This window comes from Caenorhabditis remanei, chromosome V (genome assembly GCF_010183535.1).
Source record: "Caenorhabditis remanei strain PX506 chromosome V, whole genome shotgun sequence".
In the NCBI taxonomy this organism is placed as follows: Eukaryota; Metazoa; Nematoda; class Chromadorea; order Rhabditida; family Rhabditidae; genus Caenorhabditis; species Caenorhabditis remanei.
Genome location: NC_071332.1, coordinates 9346944 through 9369946, shown reverse-complemented (window position 1 = coordinate 9369946; position 23003 = coordinate 9346944). Strand labels below are relative to the sequence as shown.

The 23003-nt window shown below is 36.8% G+C and overlaps 8 protein-coding genes across 8 annotated transcripts; all 8 read left to right on the top strand.

Moving 5' to 3' along the window:
• Positions 1-190: 190 nt before the first annotated feature.
• GCK72_018485 (uncharacterized protein) lies at positions 191-1356 on the top strand (the record flags this gene model as incomplete). Its single annotated transcript, XM_003113961.2, has 4 exons — positions 191-520; positions 568-815; positions 861-948; positions 994-1356. 4 exons carry the CDS (start codon positions 191-193, stop codon positions 1354-1356), a joined length of 1029 nt encoding a protein of 342 aa, XP_003114009.2.
• A 369-nt stretch (positions 1357-1725) lies between these two features.
• Positions 1726-3070, top strand: GCK72_018484 (uncharacterized protein; the record flags this gene model as incomplete). The annotated part of the gene is made up of 6 exons (XM_053732578.1): positions 1726-1784; positions 1922-2240; positions 2291-2365; positions 2415-2522; positions 2566-2779; positions 2826-3070. The coding sequence occupies 6 exons, from the start codon at positions 1726-1728 to the stop codon at positions 3068-3070; spliced, it is 1020 nt and encodes a 339-aa protein (XP_053581491.1).
• A 304-nt stretch (positions 3071-3374) lies between these two features.
• On the top strand, positions 3375-4722 carry GCK72_018483 (uncharacterized protein; the record flags this gene model as incomplete). The annotated part of the gene is made up of 6 exons (XM_053732577.1): positions 3375-3436; positions 3761-3953; positions 3999-4073; positions 4121-4228; positions 4277-4478; positions 4529-4722. The coding sequence occupies 6 exons, from the start codon at positions 3375-3377 to the stop codon at positions 4720-4722; spliced, it is 834 nt and encodes a 277-aa protein (XP_053581490.1).
• Positions 4723-5017: 295 nt separating this feature from the next.
• Positions 5018-6327, top strand: GCK72_018482 (uncharacterized protein; the record flags this gene model as incomplete). The annotated part of the gene is made up of 7 exons (XM_003114481.2): positions 5018-5134; positions 5182-5256; positions 5357-5482; positions 5559-5634; positions 5681-5795; positions 5842-5906; positions 6137-6327. 7 exons carry the CDS (start codon positions 5018-5020, stop codon positions 6325-6327), a joined length of 765 nt encoding a protein of 254 aa, XP_003114529.2.
• A 1029-nt stretch (positions 6328-7356) lies between these two features.
• Positions 7357-8983, top strand: GCK72_018481 (uncharacterized protein; the record flags this gene model as incomplete). The annotated part of the gene is made up of 6 exons (XM_053732576.1): positions 7357-7437; positions 7487-7623; positions 8261-8303; positions 8373-8488; positions 8538-8758; positions 8835-8983. The coding sequence occupies 6 exons, from the start codon at positions 7357-7359 to the stop codon at positions 8981-8983; spliced, it is 747 nt and encodes a 248-aa protein (XP_053581489.1).
• Positions 8984-12353: 3370 nt separating this feature from the next.
• Positions 12354-13558, top strand: GCK72_018480 (uncharacterized protein; the record flags this gene model as incomplete). Its single annotated transcript, XM_003114478.2, has 5 exons — positions 12354-12431; positions 12479-12650; positions 12924-13210; positions 13257-13382; positions 13451-13558. 5 exons carry the CDS (start codon positions 12354-12356, stop codon positions 13556-13558), a joined length of 771 nt encoding a protein of 256 aa, XP_003114526.1.
• A 552-nt stretch (positions 13559-14110) lies between these two features.
• Positions 14111-17153, top strand: GCK72_018479 (uncharacterized protein; the record flags this gene model as incomplete). The annotated part of the gene is made up of 6 exons (XM_053732575.1): positions 14111-14323; positions 14366-15333; positions 15381-15524; positions 15659-16115; positions 16164-16395; positions 16444-17153. The coding sequence occupies 6 exons, from the start codon at positions 14111-14113 to the stop codon at positions 17151-17153; spliced, it is 2724 nt and encodes a 907-aa protein (XP_053581488.1).
• Positions 17154-19441: 2288 nt separating this feature from the next.
• GCK72_018478 (uncharacterized protein) lies at positions 19442-20541 on the top strand (the record flags this gene model as incomplete). Its single annotated transcript, XM_003113966.2, has 4 exons — positions 19442-19484; positions 19704-19823; positions 20158-20287; positions 20346-20541. The coding sequence occupies 4 exons, from the start codon at positions 19442-19444 to the stop codon at positions 20539-20541; spliced, it is 489 nt and encodes a 162-aa protein (XP_003114014.2).
• Positions 20542-23003: the final 2462 nt, after the last annotated feature.

The window sequence follows — 23003 nt, the reverse complement described above, 5'->3', positions numbered from 1 at the left end:
CCCCCCCCCCCAACTAACTTAGCGCCCAATTTTCTGCTTGATTTGATGTTTTCCAAAGTAATTTCAAATATTCGTAGTTAAGTTTCAAAAACCCTTCTTCGGCGGTAAAATACTTTTAAACTATATAATATTGACAGTCGTTTTTTTTTAAATTTTCTATTAATAGCATATTTTTCATTCATTTTTCAGCATGTCGTGTTGCAATCGGGACGGCTCAAAAGCAAAGGAGACTCGAGAAGCAAAGGCTGAAATTGTGGAACTGCTGTCGAAATTGGAAATCGATCAAGTGATTGAAGTTAAAGATTGGTTAATTAAATATGTCAATGAAACTCCTTCCGATCAGATAACATCGAATCATGAGAAAGAGAAACGAAAGAAAATGCTCGAAAGAGGTGCGAGTAAACTCAACAGAATCGCCACTTATCTAAAAGATAAAGCAGTCGATGTGCCGTCCAAAGCTCCTAATAAATTAAAATATCCTACCGAAGGCTTTGATAGTGATTGTACTGAAGTCAATACAGTTAGTGACATTATTAAAGAGTATATATTTAATCATTCAACTTTCAGTGCGAAGTCGATTCCTTCCTCTACGATGACGACGATGTTGAAGAACTGGTTCAACGTGACGTGCTCAGTCGCACTTATTGTCCAACATGTAACTCGAGAGATACCGTTTCTCTGAATTACATTAGTCACAGTTTGAGCCGTCTACAAGTAAAATTCATGTTCGATCAGTTGATGCCTCCGACTTGTCAACATGTACTGGATATTGGAAGCCGGCTAGGTGCTGTTGTCTATGGAGCTTCTATTTTCACGTAAGTTTTACACCTCAATTTTCGGTATGTTATGCTTTATTTCAGTAATGGGAACGTTAGTACGATTGGTGTTGAAATGGACTCTGACTACGCTGCTCTTACATTACGAACGATTCGCCAGTTTGGATTGAAGGTTTGTTATTTTACTTATTTTTTAATTATTTATAATACATTTCAGAATGTGGAAATTCTTCGCGATGACATTCGTCACCTTCCACATGTCTTTAAAGACAATCAGTTCATTGTAATGAACAATGTGTTTTCCTTCTTCCTCTCCAAAACTGAACAAGAAGAATGCTGGGAGTTTCTTCACACTCACATGCGTCCGGGAACAGTTCTCGCTCATCACCCACCTATCGAAAAAATTACGGAGCATCTGGATCTTTCATTTGCCGTGGAGGATTGGCTGGAATTTGTGAACACTACACCAGAATGTCTGGAGTATGGATCTAATGATTCAGAAATCTATGAAGAAATGGAATCGATTTGCAAGTACATTGTAAAGAACCCGGATGTCCAAGATGCTTCTGTTTCAGAATAATTCTCACATTTATAGTTTATTGTTGCACTTTTCCTGTTTTGTTAAAAATTTGTTACTGTTTTGTTATTTTCACTGAAAAATATTGAACTTCTACAACTGTTTCAGAGATCACATTGCAGAAACTCAATTTCCTTGTCGGACAGAAGAGGTTGTAGTGATGATTCACAATAGGATATGTGAATCAGAATCAAAACTCAATCCCTCTCTTATTCGTTTCGTCTTGTTATCATCGTCATTCTGGTCTTTTCGTATGCTTCTCTCGTATTTTTGTGGTATTTTTGAGTATATCACAAAAATAATAAGTTCACGGTGATTTCGAAAATACACATCTCGCCTCACTGCATTCACTTTCTGCCAGTCAACATTATCATGTTTAACGAAACGAATTGCCAACAAATGGCTCAAGTTGCGACGTCATCAAATCTCAGGTAATTAAAATTCGACTTCCAAATCCGATTAGTTTTTGAAAACTCACTTTCACATTTCATTTTTCCAGAATAACTCTTTTTGTCTCATTTATATGTTGTCTCCTCTGTATTCCTGTGAATCTTTATGCTTTATTTAGAATTCACATATCGATGAAACTTCATTTCAACAGCAAATGTGTCCTTTTCACTCATAATTTCTTTGTTTTAATCCATTGTGTTGCACGTATTGGACTTCATGGAAAAGATCTTATCAATTACTTTGATAGCTGGAATAGCGGGTGCGATATAATACCATCCCGAAGCAGATGTGATATCAGAATATTCTATAAATTCTCCGAGTATATAATAGAAATCAGCCCATTCATTTTGACGATCGAAAGATTTGTGGCGACGTTTCAAGCATATCACTACGAAAACAGATACAAATGGTTTGGAATTGTTCTGAATATTCTTCATGTGAGAAGCTCATTTGAAATCCGTTTTCAATACTTTTAGTTAATTTTTAGTTATCTCTCGGAAGCCTATTTCTGTACATCCAGAACTCTACAAACACTGGGGAAGTTATCATTTATTATTGCTGGGTAAACAGGAAAGCTTTAACTAGAATTCTTATTTTCTCGAAATTTTCAGCTAGCCAACACCGGAAACCGGTTCCTTGTCAATGTACCCACTTTCTTTATATTTTTCAGTCAACTTGCCACAATACCCGGGTTACTGTACCTTTTGAGGAAGAATGAGGTAGTCGGAAAAGACTTTTGATTAGAATGAAACGTGTTTTCAGTGGAATTTACAGAAGTTCCGAGAAGCATCTTTACAAAAACATTGTACTCTTACGGAAAGATATCAAATTTCTGAGAACCTGAGGACATCGAGCATGTTTCGAATAATGAGTATTGTGACATGGATTTTTGTGGTTTATAATGCAGGTGGAGCGTATATTGCACACTTTTACATGGGGTCAATGGAATTCGCAGATCAATTTGCAATTGTGGAGAGTAAGTTTACAGAGAAAATGCCTTTTAGAGAATATACTGATTACAGTAATCCATGCTATACCTATCTACTACATAATACTCAGTATTCTGATAATTCGAGTAGACAAAAAGCCTCAGAGCGAGTTCACAATCAGAGTGAACACCTACCAACCTCATTATTTCATCGAACTTCAAAAGTTTTTCGATGAGGCATTTGAGAAGATCAACTTACGAAAACAAAAAGTTGTTCCAGTTCAAAAAAACAAGATTCAGAAGACACAGACTTCGAAGGTATTCATTGTTTCTACCTGATGTTACGGAACGAGAAACTGAAACTTCCTGGGCCATGACATGAAAATGTTCAGTGTGACTAATGACTGGAAACCAGAAGAATCAGAAGATTTTCTTTAAGGGTATTGCACTTTTACTTTTTCTAGATTTCAATTTCTTCAACTCGAATAAAACATTCGTTCTTCTGTTTTTCTCTGGTCGCAGACTTCTTCTCATTTCCGTTAGTTCGTCTATCTTTTTCTTTTCAGATATTACGTTGATTCTCTCTGTTCACTCTGAGCATATCACCTCATCAATAGTTGCCTCACTGCATTAAGAAGTCGATATGCTGGCGAATGAAACCGATTGTCAGCAGATGGCACAAGTTGCCACGTCATCGTTTTTGAGGTAATACTTGGAAGCTTAGAGTTCTATGATTTTCAAAGATACTTCGATTTTGCAGTGATAGGTGAAAAGAAAATTCTAGAACTTTCTTTTCTTTTTAAAAAAAAAGTCACGTATTGAGATCTTTTTCAGATGCGTACTCTTTTTTACCACGATTCTCTGTTTTCTCTGTATTCCTTGCTGCCTTTATTCACTTTGGAGACTACAAAGATCAACTAAACTCCATTTTAACAGTAAATGTATCTTCATCACTCACAATATTTTCATTCTCATCCATATGGCTGTTCGAATGACTCTTCACGGGAAAGACCTGATAAATTACTTCAGTCCGTGGGAGAGTGGATGTGAGATACTTCCATCAAGAAGTAGATGCGACCTTCGGATTGCCTATAAACTTTCTGCGTTCGTTGTAGAAGTCAGTCCTTTCATTCTGACAGCTGAGAGGTTTATGGCAACATTCCGAGCTCGTCACTATGAGAATCGGTACAAATGGTTTGGAATATTCCTGAATACTATTCACGTAAGTGGTAACTTGTGATGGAAAAACACTGAAAGTAGGTTACAGATTTCTCTTGCATTTTTATTCCTTTGGATCCAAAAATCTGAAAACACTGGAGGCGTCGTCGTCTACTACTGTTGGGTTGGTTTCTATAAAGATTCGTCCAGATATATATGTTATGTTTTCAGTTGTCATCCACCGGAAATCGATATGCTCTCAATATACCTATCTTCTTTATTGTTTTCAGTCAACTGATTACTATTCCAGCATTACTTTATCTTCTGAAGAAAAACGAGGTAATCATAAATCACTCATTTGAACAATGATTCATCAATCATTTGCAGAGATACCGTGAAACTTCTCTCAACAAACGTTCAACTCTGACACAGAGATACCAGATATTCGAGAATTTAAGAACACTAAATATGTTTCGAATAATGAGTATCATCACTTGGATGTATGTCACTTATAATGCTTTAGCATCTTTTATTATTCACTTTTTTTTGAAATCAATGCCGATGGAGAGCCAGTTTGCAAGCATAGAAAGTAAGTTAAATCCTAATTATTCAGAAGTCATATTCTTTAATAATTTTCAGTTGTTCATTGTCTCCCTGTATATTTTCTGATTCTCACTGCATTTATTCTCCGTGAAGATCGGAAACCAAGAAGTCGATTCGTTATCAAAGTCACCCATTACGAGCCGCAGTATTTTAATGATTTGCAGAAGTTTTTCGATGAGGCCTTCGAGAAGGTCTCAACTAGTATCGATAGAATACGCACTACTAATTGACTCGTTCTCTCTTTTCGTATTGGTGTCAATAAACTGGTTGTACCTAATAAAAGTGATGTCCAAATCAGACAATAGAAAAGAAGTGGAGAAAAGCGGAAAGATGTGTATGGAGGTCGTAGAATGGAATACATCAAAAGAGCTTAAAAGTGTGCTCATTTTGGGGTCTTGGTCCCTCTCTCCTCCAATCCACACGGAATTATTTGTTCTTCTTCGTCGCCTCTCTTCAAAAGAATCTTCTTCATCTATTCCCTTCAGTTTTCTTCTTTTTTTGTCTCCCTATAAGTTCCAGTTTGCCATGTTTTTATTTTACTTATTTCTGATAATAAATACTGTGTATTCAACTACTACTTCACCATCTTCTGAATCTAGTTTTGTCTATGATAATCAGACGATCGGATTGAAAAAAGGGGGTGTGAGTTTTTAGAAAAAATAGATTATTTGAAGAAGAAGGGTTTTCAGGGAGAAACATGCATGAGTGTTACTTTTCAAGTCAAAATCTTGAACGAGCAGAATAACAACAGCGTCCCGATTGATGTGAGTATGAATTTGACACACTTTTCCACAGAACAGTCTGAGTAGATTGGAAGAACAAGAAGCCATATTCTCGAATTGATTTCGATGTTTCATGTTTCAGTTTCACCTTCCATCTGGTCTGATCAAGGGGAAATGTGCTCCCGATCGCAAAAGTGAAGCCAAAATTTCCTCCACAATTGAGGAATCAGATGGGAGAACAAAAACGTTGAAATTTGTATTCAGAACGGTAAGTTCTTTTTTGAAGTTGTATTCTAGCCTGATTGCTCTTTCTATTTTTCTGAATCTCAATTTGTTTTTTTAAGGAAGAAATGCGTGTAAAACGTGTTGACGAGTTGAGATGGCAGCTGAATAAGGTGGTTTATGTGGAGAAGTTTGCGGGTACTCTAGCCAATTAGATAAAAGTTAAAAATCTGAGTTCTTTCAGGAAGTTCGGCAGTATTTGAATCGGATAACTCTTCAGTTATTTTCTCGGCTCCTTTGACGCAAAAATATGTTTGTGAGGATAGAATAAATGTGACATTACACAGTGAGAACTTTGAGTGAGTTCCATAGAAAGTTGTCAGATGGTACTTGGGTTCGTTTCAGCTTCCCAATTCTAGTGATGTTCTCTCCAGAAATCGATGTTCAGCCGTATGGTCCGAAAAGTAATTGTGAGTTGATAATTTGTTTGTTCCACAGGTTCACGGAACCCTGTTGATTCTTTGTAGTTCATTGCACCTACTCAAATTTTGATCTGTCCCGTAAGAATCAAAAAACAACATTTGCAGATAATAAAGGCTAGATATACCCAGAAGGCTACACTACAAAACACCTGTTTTAGTAAAAATTATCCAGTTGTCTAGTTAAAACCAAATAACAAAAAAAAAAGTTTATTTTTCAGTCTATTTGTGCGAGAGAACCCGAAAACGAACCCTCTCTGAATCCCTTCAAAACCGTTCCACTGTTTTCTGCGGAGTCGTTTTGGCACTTTCATCGATTGCTCATATCGTTGGACACATGCTTCGTCGTCACTTCATGCCACACCGAAAAGAGCTTTACGAGAATTTGGATAGACTTCCAGCTATAAACTAGACATTTATAAGGAAAGACTAGAAACAATCAACTTCTCTTTTTTGTAACATTTCCTTCCCTCTTATACTCATTTTTCCCCAATACGCTTTCTGATCTCGAGCTAATAAAATGTTATAGTAGTTGTAAACGGCATAGAAAAGGAAATTGAATTAGACCAAATTTCGCATTTCTTGTTTTTTGCGTCGAGTGATTTATGTTAAAATTCTGAGTAAATTCTGTGTGTTCTATATATTTATTCTCTAGTTTTATTGCCCTTTACTATGTCAATATATAAAAATGAAACAGATGGTATGTTCAAGAATTTATTTTTCAAAAGCTCTAATTCTCTTTGAAGGTTTTGGAAACTAAAAATTCGAGTTTCCAGTTGTATTTGTCGCCAACAGTTTAAAATGTCATAATATATCATATATTTGATCAATTTCATATAATTTTAAAGGAAATTGCCACTTTTAGGAAACATCTCGTTTGTACTAATAGGTTAAGAAAAAAACCCAGCAATAGACAAAATGAGAAACCAGACACTATATTGAACCAGAGGAACAATTCTAGTCTCTAGTTCTCTAGAAATGAAAATTTTTAGACTGCTCGTGTTCAATATTTTGGTTACTCCATTCCACACAGCTTTCGAGGAATTCAATTGCATATTTCCCCGGTCTTCTGAAATAATCGGCCTAGGAATCTCTCCAGACACTTTGGTTTTTTTACTTCGAACGAGACTTTCATTTAGTTTACTAATGAATCTTGAATTATAATTCTTATAAAGATTGCGTTGGCCAATTCGAAACATCTCGTTTTGAAAACAAAACCTTTTTTCTGTTATTTTGAAATTTCATACATCTTTCTCTAAAAGCAAGAAATCTCTCTCTAGCGTTAACCTTTTCTTCCAACTAACCTATCATTACTTACTCGTCTTGCCTGACGACGAAAGCGCACACCTCTTCTTTTCACTTCAACAAATGTTCAGATCTTCAACCTCATCCATTTTTTCTTTTTCTTTCTTTTCCCTTCATTTCCTAATTTTCAGACGAGATGTACTCAGTGAAAGCGACGGAAATGTCAACAAACCTATTCAACTGTAGCAATGTCATGCTTCGAAATCATTACATAGTTGTAAGTGACGTCATTTGGAAGAAATCGATTGAAAATTTCTGGATTTCAGACTGTAAATGTGGATAAGTTTGCACAGAAAGCAATTGGGGTATATTATGCACTTCTTATCATAATTGAATCACTTCTTTTTGCTACTTTGTTGGTTGTTCATTTCAAGATTAGGAAAGGATGTCATCCATTTTTTGGGTAAGTTGAAAATCAATGACAAACGTCATGGTAAAAGTATTTCAGACTTCTCTTTGGATTAGTTCTTTCATGTTATATATTCTGCGGACTAGCAGAGGCTGTGTGTCAGTTTTTTTTTTATGTTTGGAGGGTCAGCTGAGATGTTGAATGTCATTTATTTCTTATATGATTTGACCTATTCGGCTATAACAGCCTTATGTTTTTGTTGCCTAATTGGTGAGTTTGCCTTCAAAAATAATGAACCCGGAAGATTAAATAACGAGAGGAAAGATATAATGTCTGAAGACCTGAAAATCAATCCCATAAATCTGAATACTGTTTATCACTCAAATTGGGTGCTTACCATGTTGTTTTCAGGTTTTTTTGATTTTCTAGAAGCACTTTCACTATAATGATAGTTTTTGTGCGGCAGTGTCGATCACTTTTTGCATTTTGTGATGTAACATTTACTTAGAAGATATTCTCAGAAATTCTTTTAATTTTAGGTTAAAAAGTCAAAAAGTACTTTTATTTCAGAAAGAACAATTTCAACTAACTGGGCCGTCTCGTATGAAACCAATCGTACCTGGTCCGTCTACATAATTTTAGTATTTCTATCTGTGACTGGTTACGTATATTTTGCATCTTTTCAATGCAGAGGCTGTGTTGTGTCAGCTGTTGTCACAGTTATAATTATCGGGGTACGGTAACTAAACCGCTCATTTAATTTGGAGTTTGATGAAGAAGTTTGATCATTCAAAACTTTTCAGGGATGCATTGGGCTCTATTTTCTGAATCGAAATCTAACACTCAAATATCAGAAAGATTTGACTTTCATGGGAAAAGTGTCGTTGTCTATGAGATATCAGATTATAGAGAACATGATGTAAGCAGACAAAACTCAATTAAAGTCTTCAAAGAAAACTCAATTTCAGAGTTGTAAGAAAAGCATTGCTTCCGGTAATTGTGCTGGATAGTTTAGTCACTTTGGTGGATTCTTTTAGCAGCCAACTGACAACAAGAATAGAAGAAAATGATGACTCAACATGTCATTCACTAATGAAATATGCACCTTATATTGCACTAAATCATTTGGCAATGGTTCTCGAATACAGTATCCCTTTATATATGCTATTCAGAAGAGCTTATAGAAGACGTGAGTTATGTGTTTTAGCTGTGAATCCTGACAATAACTACAAAAGTGATAGCACTCCAGCATTCTCTTTTTTCAGAACTGCCAGATGTTTGTCGCAAACTCCGATTATCCACTCGTATCCAACAATCACGAGACAGTATGATTCAAAATGTGTTTGGTCGAGAGCTAAACGTAATTCCAACTCAAAACGAATACTTCGAAAATCTGCAAAAAGAATGGAAATAAATAAAAATGAGAAAAGAAATGTGAGAATTCTGCTAATGAAGAACCTTCTTTTTCTCAAAACCTGACCTTGTTTTCTTTGTCTCATTTGGCTTTTCTCTGCTCATTTTTCATCGAAAAAAGAACCCTCAACCCTCCTCCGTTTGCATGTGCTGTTATTCTCATTCTTGACCGCTGCTTTTCTCCTTGCGCGCTCATCAAAAAAAGATGGCCCCCTTTCGCTTCTATATTTATTTTCTCGCCCCACATCCAGTTCCACCCATCTATTTGTATTCAACATATCTTTCCAGCCCTCTTCCTCTCGTTATTTCTCCTGTGATGACGTCGTCTATACACCATCTTACTGGTAGGAATACGAAGAAAACGTGTGTAAATATGGAGGGGGGGGGGGGGGTGGTAAAGGGAGGTTTCAGCCAACACAGATTCCGAAATAATTTTCGAGCAAGGCTCTCATAGAAGCCTCCGGACGACGATTCATTTACCTCTTCTTCCAAAAACGAGACGACGCCCCACACCAAAACAACCACTAGAAGTATGTGTGTCTGGATAGGGGAAACCGAAAGACGACTTCTTTGATTTGATTTGTTTCACACATCTTCTCCTTCTTTCTTCAATGTTTTCCCTTTGTCAATGAGCTATTTCTAGAATTGAGCCGCCCGTGTATCTCTCCAGAAAGATCCGAGAATTGGCTCAGTTTCAATCAGATTGTTGAACTAATTGAGCGAGAGGTTTTTCGCACAGAAGACGTTGAGAAACACGAGAAACGAGAAGATGTCAGAGATTTGTGCGGACTAGTACACATTCAACGAATGTTGCTATTTTCGAGAGAAGCTCCGAAAACTTTAAACTTTGACTTTTTGCTCCCTCATTTCGTTCACTACTTCATCTAATTTGTTTTCTATTTTCGGTCATTTACTCTCAAAAAGAAGAAGTGTTGACAATCGGACCAAAATGTTGAAGTCAGTTCGGACGGCGAATTTCAAGTCTCAAGGGGAAAAGTTTGTAAAATAAGTCAAAAAGAGAGTTAAAGAGATGTTTGTTATTTTTGGAACTGACGGACAATGAGAAACAATTCAAAGTTCATCTCAGTTGGAGGTCCTTTAGTTATGCAACTGTAAAAAATGAGTTGAATATTGAAAATCGGAAAGTCTGAAAAGAGAACATGTGATCTCTGGAAATAGTTTGTTTCTAGTTGGTGCTACGTTATTTCAAAAATGTAGTTTGGCTGCAGTAAATCATAGGGATGAAATTAAAATTTCGAAAAAAACGTCCGATATTTTTAATTTGCAGTCTTGTTACCGTAGTCTTGTCCTCGATGAAATCATAATCGGCGCCATTTTCTCTATTTCAGATATCTGCTAAAGCTAAAAAGAAATATACATAATTATATTGATGAGTATCAGAAAACTGAATCGGATAAATGGTTTTTCTCAAAAACTTAAAATCTCATATGTTTACTGTAGCCTCACTAGTCAGTTACAAAACAGGAAGAACAAGCAATTTTCAAAAAAGTGCTTTCATTGTGACAGATGTGTCATACTTCTTGAAAAGATAATCTATCTATACTCACAACTCAAGCCAGTCATTTCAATCTTACTTTGAGAGCTTCTTCCTCCACTTGTTTTTCTTCCACTCAGAAACAAAAAAGTAAAAGAAAAAACTCTAAAACTGGAGCATCTGTAACCTGATTCACCCATCAAAATGTGTCTCCTTGTTTGCTTCTTCTCCCCTCTTCTTTCCAATCCACTTCTTCTTTTTCTTCATCCTATTCACTTCACTTTTCAACTTGTTATTTTTCATTTCCGAAGTTTGGAGTAGCCATTCCATTTTCGTTTTTTCTCCCTTCTTCAAGTCACTCCACATCAGTTCATTCGGGAGCCACAAACTCCCTGGAGACATCGTCTTCTGGAATGAGAAGATGTCGTTGAAGACGACAACGAAGAAGTCGTCTTCGATGTGTCCGACGCCTAATAAGCCTCATTTACGATCGGGCGACTCTCCTTCTCACAATGATGGGTCTTCCCGAAAAAAGAAGAAAACGAAGGAGAAGAAGTATCTGAAGAAGTAGAATGAGTATGGAAAAAAGAAACTTCACTTCTTTCGAGCACTCTTTTAATGTTTTTTGGTCATTCCATTCATTTCCATCCTGATATATTTATTCCCCATCCTGCTCATTTTATTCATTTTTTCATTTCCAGCTCCCCCCCAAAATCTGTCCTTTTTATTTTTTCTCAAAGGAAGTAGCAGAAAAGGTGTCTGATCGCTTGTAAGGTGTCTTCTGAATCTTCCGACGAATTCAATTTTCAATTTTTCTCTCTACAAAGAGAATAAATAAATTCAAAGGTCAGTTGCTTCACTCCGTGCTGCTTCTGCTTCTTCTGCTAATCGAAAACGTTGGCCGGCTCCCAGATGGAAATCTGATAAGACTGCGTGAATTTTTAATTGGATGGGCACGACTTGTGATGTCACGAGGTGCTTTTGGTTGCACTAAAAATATAATTAGGTTTGAAAAAGGCAGTGGATTGTTGCTAAACGGAGAGAAGACGCTCCAGATGTGATTCTTGGCTGAGGTTTCAGGATATGTATTTGTTTTCTTAGGATGAAGACTAGAAGTTGAAGTTTGGAAATACCGTAACCCATAGATACTGCGTTTGTTCTTCCAGTTGTGAAGGTACATGTCGAATTGAGCAAGCACCCTTTCCGAGATCTCTTCGAACAACCTAATTTCCAAAGCTGCCGTTATCCTTTACACCAATGTCGGTAAACGCTACCGTACTCTATCTTTTAGAACATGCTTCTTTTCCGAATCTCCAAAATAGTTCATCTCGTGACACACACATTCTGAGCTCCGATCCTTTCGTTTTTTTCTCCCAAAACGTCACCTTCTACTTCTTCGGCTTCGTCTTACTCTACTCTATCTCCCAATTAGACACTTCTTCTTCTACTCCTTTGCCTTCTTCTTCTTCTTTTCCTTTTCCATGTGACATAACATCAGTCTCTTTCCTCAATTACAAGTGTTTTACATACATCGTTAAGTAGGTCATTTTAGGCTCTCTTCACTAATCGTTCAGTATCACCTTCATCACCATTTTTTCCAATTTTCCTCTCACTTTTTCATCTCGTTTTAATGCGAAACCTTCATAACAAAAAGTGGTAAAATGAATGAGCGAATTCTATGAATAATATATAGGTTCCCAGTTTGGTCATACGTTTTTTCAAGCCTATTCTATTCAACCCACTCTGAAGAACTATATTATTGTGTTTGGATTTGTTTTTCTCCAAATTTATTCTCGATTTATCTCGATTTCAGATCTAAAAGCTTCACTACTAAATCCTTGATATTCGAGTTGAATTACACTGTTTCTGTTTGATAATGGGCCACGCCCACTCTTCATCTTCTAATGGCAGCTCTTTGGTTCAAAATGGGCATGATGAGAAAACAAAAGAAAAGGTTGATCTGCAATGGTTTCAGAAACAAATTATCAAGTTGTCGTTTAGGTAGAAAAACTGTTTCGCCAGAACAATCGGACCAATCGAAGCCGCAGTTTAGACAATCGTACTCAGGAGAAACTTCCGAATAGACCAGTAGGGTCAAGTCACTCGGCTAGATTCCCAAAGACAAGACATATTCCAATTCCAACTCAAGGACCGAGGAAATCAGAAGACGGACGTAAGTATCTACAGTCACATCTCATCTTCTCATATATCAAATCCTAATAAGGCCTACCTGATCTTTGCAAAACATCCGCATGACACAGAAAAATGAGAACTTTTCTCCCTATTACTAACAAATCTCTAATTGCAAGCGATCCCATCCTCTTCTCTCTCACTTAACACCGGCCATAATTTAATTTTCGAAGTAGACTCTTCTCCTACTGATCTTCAGAAGAGCGAGAGAGAAAAACCTCTATTTCCTTCTTCTGACGTCATCCTCTCATTCTAGCGAATGGCTCGATTTCTGGACTCACTCGGGACGACAAGAGAATCATTGAAACATGCTGGTTTAAATGCTCACAGAAACAACTCAGAAAATGTTCATGTGACATGTTTTGGGATATTCTACACACTGACGAAGACATTCTCCGGCTGTTCAGATTGGACCATGTATCACCGAATCGGTTGAAGGAGAATGAGTATTTCAAGTCACATGCATCAAATTTGGCATTGGTTTTAAATTTGGTTGTCACGAATCTACAGGATAACTTTGAGCAGGCACAAGATGCACTTCAGGTTGAGAGAATGAAGATAAAGATAAGGAAAACCAAATAGATTTCAGGCTCTGGGATATCAGCATCTTCATCTGATTGACCGAACGCATTTCCAATCAATGTATTGGGATATTTTCACGGATTGTTTCGAGAGAAATCCTCCCCCATCATTCAAGAAAGGAGCCGAGAGGGAGGTGAGAATACAAGTGATTAGTTTTAGAATTTCTGCTGAGCAGCCATCAGAAAATTAAAATTATTTCAGGTGTGGAGTCGGATGATTTTATTCATAATGGGTCAAATGAAAACGGGTTATCAACGAGCGATTCAGGAGGAGAAGTGCGAGAGATTGAGTGTACCTCTTCTTATGTGATTCTGTTCAATAAATGTTTTTTCAATGTTTTTTAAAATGAAATATTAAGTGGAGATTCCGAAAATCTAGCTGAAAAATTCATTTTCACAAATAACTAGAACAGTAACAGAACTCCGAATTTTCTAGTTGAAATGAATTATTTCCTCAGAAATGATATCAGTTCCACTTGAGAACTTCCTATCACAGTTCAAAAACACAATGTGATTCATTATGGACACTATAGTGTCCCCTGATTGCGAAATGTGTTCTAATAAAAAGAAAGACGCAGACATAAAAAGAAGGAGACGCAGGAGGCATCACAGTGTTGTGCAATACTTCACAAGGGCGAAGAACATCTAGAGGGAAGGTATATAAGGATGACCAAGAGGAAACTATGGAAACAAACATTTCATTGATTTTTCAACTTTCGACTTTCATTTAAATATCTTGTTTCAAACTTATTCGATTGTTCCTCTCTTATCAGTTTCTTTTTCAGAGCTCACACACTCGAAAGCTTTCAAAATATCGTCTTCTCTTGAAACATCTACTATTTGTAACGAAGAGAAATCTACAATGTCCGAGTACGCAGAATCAATTTACGCAGATTCCGTGATTGATTGGGATCAAGGTTTTGATAACTACGATGAAACCCTGACTGAAAAACCACGTGGACAGCGTAGATGGCTTGGAAAAGAGCATCACCGAGGAAAGGAACGTCTTCACAATTCAGTGAAGGACAGGACCTTCATCGAGAAGACTGTCAAATCGACAGACCCACTGAGCAAGGTTTGTGAAACTTCATACATCAAATAAATTTTCAATTTTCAGAGATCAGCTGACCGAATTGAAGAGTCAACCAAAGACGAACTGAAGCTCAATGTATTATATTCAATGGATAAAAAGAATCGTTGGAATGATGCTACTACTGTAACTCTCTTGCGTAGTGCCCCAGAAAACTTGAACGTTGAAGTTGTGGAGAAGAACGCATTGGAACAATACGGTTTCTTGTATCCCAACAAATCAACATTTGCAGTTCACTCGAGAAAAGTGAGACAAGAAGATGCTCCAGGAGAGTTTGAAATCAGAAAAGCCACGTCAACATCCAGCAAAGGCCAAGATTATTCCAATTTCCTTCCAAAGTCTCGAGAGTTCAGCAAGAAAGCGAATGCAAAGATAATGACTGTCCGACATGAAGAAGAGGGGCCAGTGGAGCTACCTACAGTAACCTACAACATTTACAAGACGCATCACAGCAAAGATGTCGTTGGAAGTGAACTGTTCAAAGCAAAAGTTGTCTCCAAATCTGGTCGTCATCGTGCGAACAAGAAAATCGATATGGATGTGTATGATGACGATGAATATTTCGATGACGAAGAAAATGAGTTTGAAGATTCAAACCATCAATCCCATGCCAGAAGCATCTTGGATCTCACTGATTACGTCGTGGAGAATAGTAAGAAACAAGTTGTTCGTAGCAAACGAAATGCCAGTGAGACCTCTTACGAAATGATTGATCATACGGATATTGAGTATTCCCACCAGTTCAACATTCAAGGATACCTCAACCAGGAAGGATTCACTTTCATCGAATCCGACATCACCTTCAGCAATCAAACCGCCTGTTTTGAAAAGCAAATTAATGAACTCCGAGAGGAAAGGGATTTGAAAATCAAGGATCTCCGACCCAATCAATACTTGATTGATATTACAAAAAGATGTCAGTCGGATGGAGCTAAAAAGAACGGAGAAACGACTACTGTGATGGTTTTCACACATCTGAAACAGAAAACTTTCAAGTGAGCCAGATTTTTAAACAGATATTTTCGAAAATTCTCTGTTTCAGCGTACTTCTTAACTCCACAATCATCTGTCACCCCGAGAAAAGAAGCGACGAATATTTGAAAAAGCTGATATCCAGTGCGACATCAATTCTAGAAGCTATCACTAGAGTATCAGGAGAACTCAATCAAAACCGAAATACAATTGAGTGAGTTTTTCTTTTTTTTTTAATTTAAAAACTGCGTACATGTCTATTTTTTTCCTTATTTGCCTCACTTGTATGTGTATATTTTTCTCTCTCCCACGATTCAGAAAATAAATAAAACAATTTTTCATTTTTAGTATGATTTCAACTTCTGGAAAATACTATGGGAAGAAGGATTTGACAGAACTTTTGAATGATAGCACTGTCTGGGATTTTCAAACGAAAAAGATGCAGAAAATGAACTGGCCAAATCAACATTACCATGCTACGTGGGCAAATTCTGAGGAATTGAGTCAAATTGGTGGAAAATTGGAATGGAATGATTTGTGTGAAATGGTTAAGACGGAGAACAGACTGAAAACTTGTTACACTTTCGAAGAGAACTGTGGAGAGTGCAGTCGAAAGAAGAGATCTCATGAACTGTTTCTTGTTAAAAACGAATCAAAAGTCAAATGCACTGACTGCTTGAGGAATCAATTCTATCGGGAATTCATGGCAAACAGACTTCCAATTGACCTGGAAACTGATACTGCTGAAGAACTGGAATATCTTCCGACATTCATCCCTCTCCCCTTACTGAATCTTTATATTCGAGTAAGTTCCTTTGCACATCCACCATATTTTTTAATGTTTTGCTTTCAGATGGTTGCTGAAACTATTTACAAAGATCTTGGAGCCACCGGAGATTTTGAAAAATGTCAGTCTTGCAAGTCAGCCGTGTTCTTTGAGGATCTAACTTCCGAAAACGAAAAGAAATCTGTAAATCGTTCGTGTCCTTGCGGCTATTCTTGGTGCAAAGAGTGCAGAAATGTTCCTCACTGGCCGATGAACTGCACTGATTTCTCGGAATGGGAGAAGAAATGGCTTTTGAGATGTAAGTTATTGAGCTTCATGTTTCATATTTCATTTGTCTGTGTTTCAGATTCAATGATGCACGCTCAGGGATCGGGGTCGGAGGCTCTCCTCCAAATCACTTGCTCTTGTGGTAGTGCGATCATGAATGTGCTTCTCCCTGCTGGAAAATTCATCAGCTGTCCGAACTGCAAGACAAACGTAAATACTGAAACAATGCATTCCATTTATGAGCCGTACTACTGGCCATACTCTCCACGTCAACGAGAAAGATTGAGACAGTACTATCGGGACCATAAGAATGAGGATTCTTATCGATACGAACCAATAGCTGAAATCCGTACTGATATCACTAAGATTCCGGCAATCAAACAATCAGTTATGGAAGTTTGTGGGGCAGCGAGAGACGTGCGATTCGATTTGAAATTCCGGAATCAAATGGTGAAACGAGAGCACGCATTGATTCGAAAAAACACAATAGAAACCGAAGTCGTTGAGAATCTCTTTGGAACAACCGCATATCTTGCGGAGAATGTGACAGCATGGATGCACATGAGCAATCAAAATGATCGCAATGTGAAGAACACATTGGAAACAATGATGGAGAATAGGAAGAATCTAATTGAAGTTTTGGAGGGAGGAGATCAAGAATCTATTAAGGAATGCATTCGAACACTCAGAATTCAAATAGATTCAGTTGTTTCCAGCGTCGAGAAGAAACTGAATGATGCTACTCCAAGACAACAATTTTCTTATTCTAATCACACTGATTGTATCTGAAAATAATTATCCTTTTATATTTTGTTTTAACTTATGAATGAATAATTTTCTGTGCAAAGTAAAGCTATTATACGAGTTTCGGCATTTTGAAAAGAGTTGTGATAAGTTGCATCGAGTAGGACGCTTGAAAACATGAAAACCAAAACAATAAACAACAAAAACAATTCCTGCAATTTCTACAATCGGAACTAATCATCTGAACATTTACTCATACCATTCAACTCTTTTGATTCAGTCCCTTTTCCAAATGTGTCAAGTAGGTCGCCCGTGTCATCTTCTCTAGGACGCCGCCTTCTTTCTCTCTTGGAATCTAGCAACAAGTGAAGTGGTAATCGAATGTGATCGACTACTTATTTTTCATTTTCCCTTCTCTTTTCATCCGCGTTCCACCCCTTTTCCGTCGTCCTTGACCACCTTCATATCTTCACTTATCTCTTTTCATCTTCATTCAGATAACACATTTTCAATTCAGAAACAACATGAACGTCTTCTATCATCTTCTCCAGGTTATTGTCCTCTTCTTGTCAGTTTTAGCTGTTCTCTCAGCTGCTGATTTGTCTATTGAAGGAGAATCTGTAAGTTTTTTGTTTGCTGATACACAATTATTTTATATTTTCAGCTTGTTCTTTCAATCAACGAAGAAGGTCCAATTAAAGTTAGAAGAGCGAGAGAGACAGGAGAACACTGAACGGTTAATAACTATTGAATAATTTGTATGCACCTTTACTGCTTTAAATAAACGTTTGAATACATGCAGTACCTCTCAAAACGTTGGAATTTTCGAACATTTTTCAAATTAGTCGGATTGATCTGAAACTTTGGGATAACATTGCAAAATTTCGAAAATTCGCATGTTTTAATTTCAACGGTGCTTCAAAACTAGAAAGTGCAAACAGTGTCGTTGTTAATTTTTAAAAATGAAAATAGGCTTGTCCTTCCTTGCCCACTGAACCGTAGTCTATGATTCCCGGTTACTACTTTTTTTTTCTGAATTTTTCGAATTTTAATACGGAAAAAATTATAACCCTTTGCAGTCTCTAATATACAGATAACGTTTAGTCTTCGATGTTTTGTATCGAAATCTAATGCAACTTGAACGCATTCAAACTTTCAAATCCATTCGAAACAAGGTCAACAGATGAAGAAAAAGAAGAAGAGAATCTCATCAACTGCGAGTTCTAATTTCAACTTCCCCTCCAACTAACAATTACTTTTTTGAATTGGAAAAAGAAAAAAGAAACCGGAACAATACTTTCATTTGATTATACAGGATTACCGAACTGCACGCTTTCTTTTATTTTCGGGAGTATTGAGACATTCTGACACATTTATTACAATAGTTGCTTGCTGTTGTACGATACTATTCGTATTCACCTTTGTGATGGTCTACTTTTTTTGTGAGATCGCATCTTCGCTCTATTTTTTCTGGGTTTTATTCACGATTGCTGATTGAACTATTTTCACTTCATGTGTATTTGAAGATATCAACGTTTCACATCAGTAAAAAAAGTTACGCATTAAAATTGACGGTCTATTGTCTTCTCAGATGCTACAACATTTACTGTGATTCCAAACACTGACAACATCAAACACCTATCATCCTCTCTGGTGTAAACCAATCCTCTTCTCGAATCACAATAGTCCGAAACACTTATTATTGCTCCAATTTTGTTTGTGCATCTCGTGAAAACCTGGTTGATTCGTTGGGTCACTTTTCATCTTGACAACTAGAAAAATAAACAAAGCGCAGTCTCGTCCACTCGCTTTTTTTTTCAATTGATTCCACTTTTCAGGTTATATTCCTTCATACTTGATATTGCCGGATGAGTCAGAATAACAGATAAGATTCATCAATAGGGTCCGCGGCTATTACAATGTTTCTCTCATTCTTTTCTTTTCTCTTCTTTCTTCTTTCTTCTTTCTTCATCTCTTTTTTATCAATTTAAAACTTCAGAAGTTTTGTATTCTGTTCCGTTTGGTTTTTCACAAAAGTCATGTCCATTTCCGTAATAATATCTAATTTCACTTCCTGCAAAGATTTTCCGCAGATAACTTACTCAATTTCCAAGAAAAAACAGAAAAGAAAAACGAGAGAATAAACTGTGAAACCGGTCTTCTAGTTCAGATTCGCCTTCTTTTTTTGCCCATTCCTTCTTCTTTTTCTTCAGGTGCATACAGTGTAAAACAGGCATCTAGTCTTGTATGTACACCTTTTATTCCCATTTTCACATATCGATAAACTTTTGATTCGTTTCCCATTTCTTTTCCTTTTGTTTCAGAAGAGGAACATGGATCATTCACATCATCATCACGCTCACAAGGGAACTATTGGTGAGACTCTGAACATTTTTGAAAATTTTTGAAAATTTTGGCTTCAAATAAGCAGGTGGAACTTTCATACTACATACTTTCGTAATTGTTTTTCCATAAGAAAGTTCAACTCTCCCGTCAGTAGTTGTTTTTCATTTAGTCCTCAGCCCTTTTTGTTTTCCCTCTGTTACAAAGATTATCCTCAATTTTTTCTGTCTGTCAAAACTTGATTCTGAATAGGTAACACCGCAGTTGCCAACCAACCGTCAGATCATATGATGATGCACCACGCGATGTCGTTCCATTTTGGTACTGAGGAGACTATTCTCTTCGATTTCTGGAAAACTGAAACAGCTGTTGGTAAGTGGAACTTGAAATGAGATATTCAGATGTATTTCCATAGTTTTGTATTGATTGTTTTCAAAAACCACCAAAAACAAAAATTTCAGAAACAATTTTTTTTAGTTTTCTGTTCCAATAAAATTTAAAATTTTCAACTGTTTAACATTCTCTACATTCCCTCCAATTTCTGATAGAATCGAAACAAACAGTTTAAAACATTAGAACTAACAGCCATACTTTTCAATTTTGAAATGATGTTGAAATTCAATTTGCGCCTTGTGACCTTGTTCTGTTAGTTTCTTTCCTGCATTGTGCAAAGGTTCAGAAAAACAAATCATATTTATATTTTCAGGAATAGCCGTGTCATGTTTTGTCACTGTCCTCCTGGCTTTCCTCATGGAGACTATCCGATTCTTCCGTGACTACAGAAAAGCTCAAATCCAACTTCACCAGGCCCCAATTGCACCAGAAGACCGTTTGAAGTGAGCTCTCTCATCACTTCCAAAAAGAATCTGATTTCCTTAACCGAAAAAGTTTCAGAAGATCTCCCCAACTCGACCTGATTGACCCACTTCTCCAACTCTTCCAACTCACAATTGCCTATTTCCTCATGCTTATTTTCATGACATTCAATGTTTATCTCTGCTTCTTCACCGTCGTCGGAGAAATCGTTGCTCATTTGCTCTACCGTACTCTCTACCCCAACTTGAACTCTTCTTCCGCTGGCCATTGTTAAAAACAGGAACGATTTTCATTTTGTCTGTAAATAGAATGTTCTAATTATTTCATTCGAACTTTTGATATTGAAAAACTGAAACTAAAAATGTGATGTTCTCTATAAATCTTGTGATGATAACATATTTTCGAAGAATTGTCGCTCTCTCTTTTTTGATGGCAAGTGAAAAAACTGAAATTTCAACACGCTCAACTGGAGCACGCAAATGCTGATAAAAAATGGAATAGGTGTGTTGTGGTTCTTATCAACTGTGTCCATTCTTCTTCCTCTGCCCGATCAACCACGACCACTTTTTCGATGTGTTTGTTAATCAAGACAGGCGGAAGTTCGTTTTTAGTAACAAACACTATTTTAAGGTTTCTGTTAGTCATTATTCTTGTTTTCATGTTTCGATTCGTTTGTTCTCATTGGTAACTTTCTCGCGTTCACTGAGGAAAACTCATTGGATCAGTCGGACTTCATTCGAATTTTTCTATTCCCGATTCTACCTTCTTTTTGGGAATTTGACAGCATGTTGTGCGTTCGCAATGAAAAATCGAAATGTTTCAAATTAAAACTATAAAAATCTCACACTAAATTCATTTTACCTATTTCTCCCTGCAAAATTTTCAATTTAATTCCAACATTCTTATGGTCAGCCAACACTGTATTCTTCCATAATGTTTGTATTAAAATACTCAGGTATTTTTTGGCGAGGGTTGGGCAGTGAAAATGTTAAAAGGGGCATGTGGCCATTGAATAGGGCAAATTGCCCACAAAAAGGGCCACATGGCCCAGTGGGCACTAGTTTGGCGCGAGTTGGGCACAAGCTGAAGAGTTGGTTGCCGCAAGGAAAGGCTGGTTGGATGTGGGCACGAGTTGGGCACCTGTTTGGCCCCGGTTGGGCACCACATTGGCCCGAAGTGAGCACAGGTTGAGAAATCGCGCTCTACAGCACACGCTGATTTTTCTCCACGATTTTTCTACTTTATTTCGTTTCTTTTTCAATTTTATCGTCTTTCTATTTTATGCTACTTATTAAAACAGAAGATAATAGAGAATCTACACAAATCAGTCGATCAAACAGGTAAGATATTATTATTTTGTCTTTCAATTTTTGTCAAATTTCAGCGGAACAGGAAATAAATTCAGCAATACGAGCATCTTCATCACCTACGCGCTCCGGCTACTCCACTGCTCGTCTCTGTTAATTTTCACATTTACTTTAGATTTTTCGTTTTAATTTGTATATTTGTAACTTTTACTAAAAATTATATTCTTCTCCTGTTTCTCCTATTCTCCATTTTCAAGTTTAACAAGTTCTAATTTATTTTAGTTTATTCTAGTTCCCCATTATTACTGAAATTATTATTTTTGTTTAATTTTGATGAATAAATAGTAGAAAAGTACAAAAATGTGTAATCTGGTTAATTCTATTGCTGAATGGGAAAAAGCGAAGGGAGTGGAATGCCGCGCGTTGTACCAAATCTCGGCACTTTGCCCACGAAATGGGCCATGTGGCCCTCAAAATCGGCACGAGTGCCGGCGTAGGGCAGGCCCCGCGGCCCTTTTCTCTGGGCCATGCTGCCCATTTCGTGGGCAAAGTGCGAAAAAATACCTGAGTATAGAAAAACAAAAACTATTATTTTCAAGTGTCCGTTTTCATTCATTTTAACTTTCTTCTACTCAACTTTCCTAACTCTTCTTCCCATCGATATGATCTATTTTCAGAGTCTTAACCTAGAAAAGAATTGAGTTCGATCTATTATAAACTCTTCAACTGTGTAACATTCAACGCTAATCAGATTACTTCCGTAACTACCATTATCAGAATGACTAAATGTCCGGTAATCACTGTTTCCAAGACTCACTTCTGTTATTTTTGAACTAAACCCTCTCTTTCTAAATAAAATAGTTCTCCCATGCCAACTCTCCAACTTTTCTCCTCCGTAAAAGTACATGACGTTCAGTATTATTTGCAAAATAAAATCGCAAGCATGGCGAATGTTTTGTCTCTTCTCTTGTTGAAAAAGAGAGTCTGTTCTCAATGTTTATTCAACTGATGTCATCCAAAATGCTCTCCGATTGACGAGCACAAAATTTACCTTTGCATTCGGCTGGATGTATAGATGAAACGAGCAAAAATCGAAAATGTTTATTATTTCTACGTGATATTGCAGAAACGTGATATTGCGGAGAGAAGTGACCTTGATTTACGCATTCTTCTTTTTTTAGGATGAATTTCCAGATTATTTCATTCTTCTAGAGATGAAACTTTGATATTTTTTTTCTCCGTATCGATTATTTTTTTAATACTTTAATCAGAATTTGAAATTAAAAGAAAATAAGTTTTCTGATAGTGAGGGTTATTTAGAAGGAAAAATCAGTTTGAGACTGGAATGACTTTGGCTTTCAGGAAAGATTTGATCTGAGGAAATTTTCTTTTTTCTCTTTTGTTCTCAAAACGCAACCAACGAGAAGAG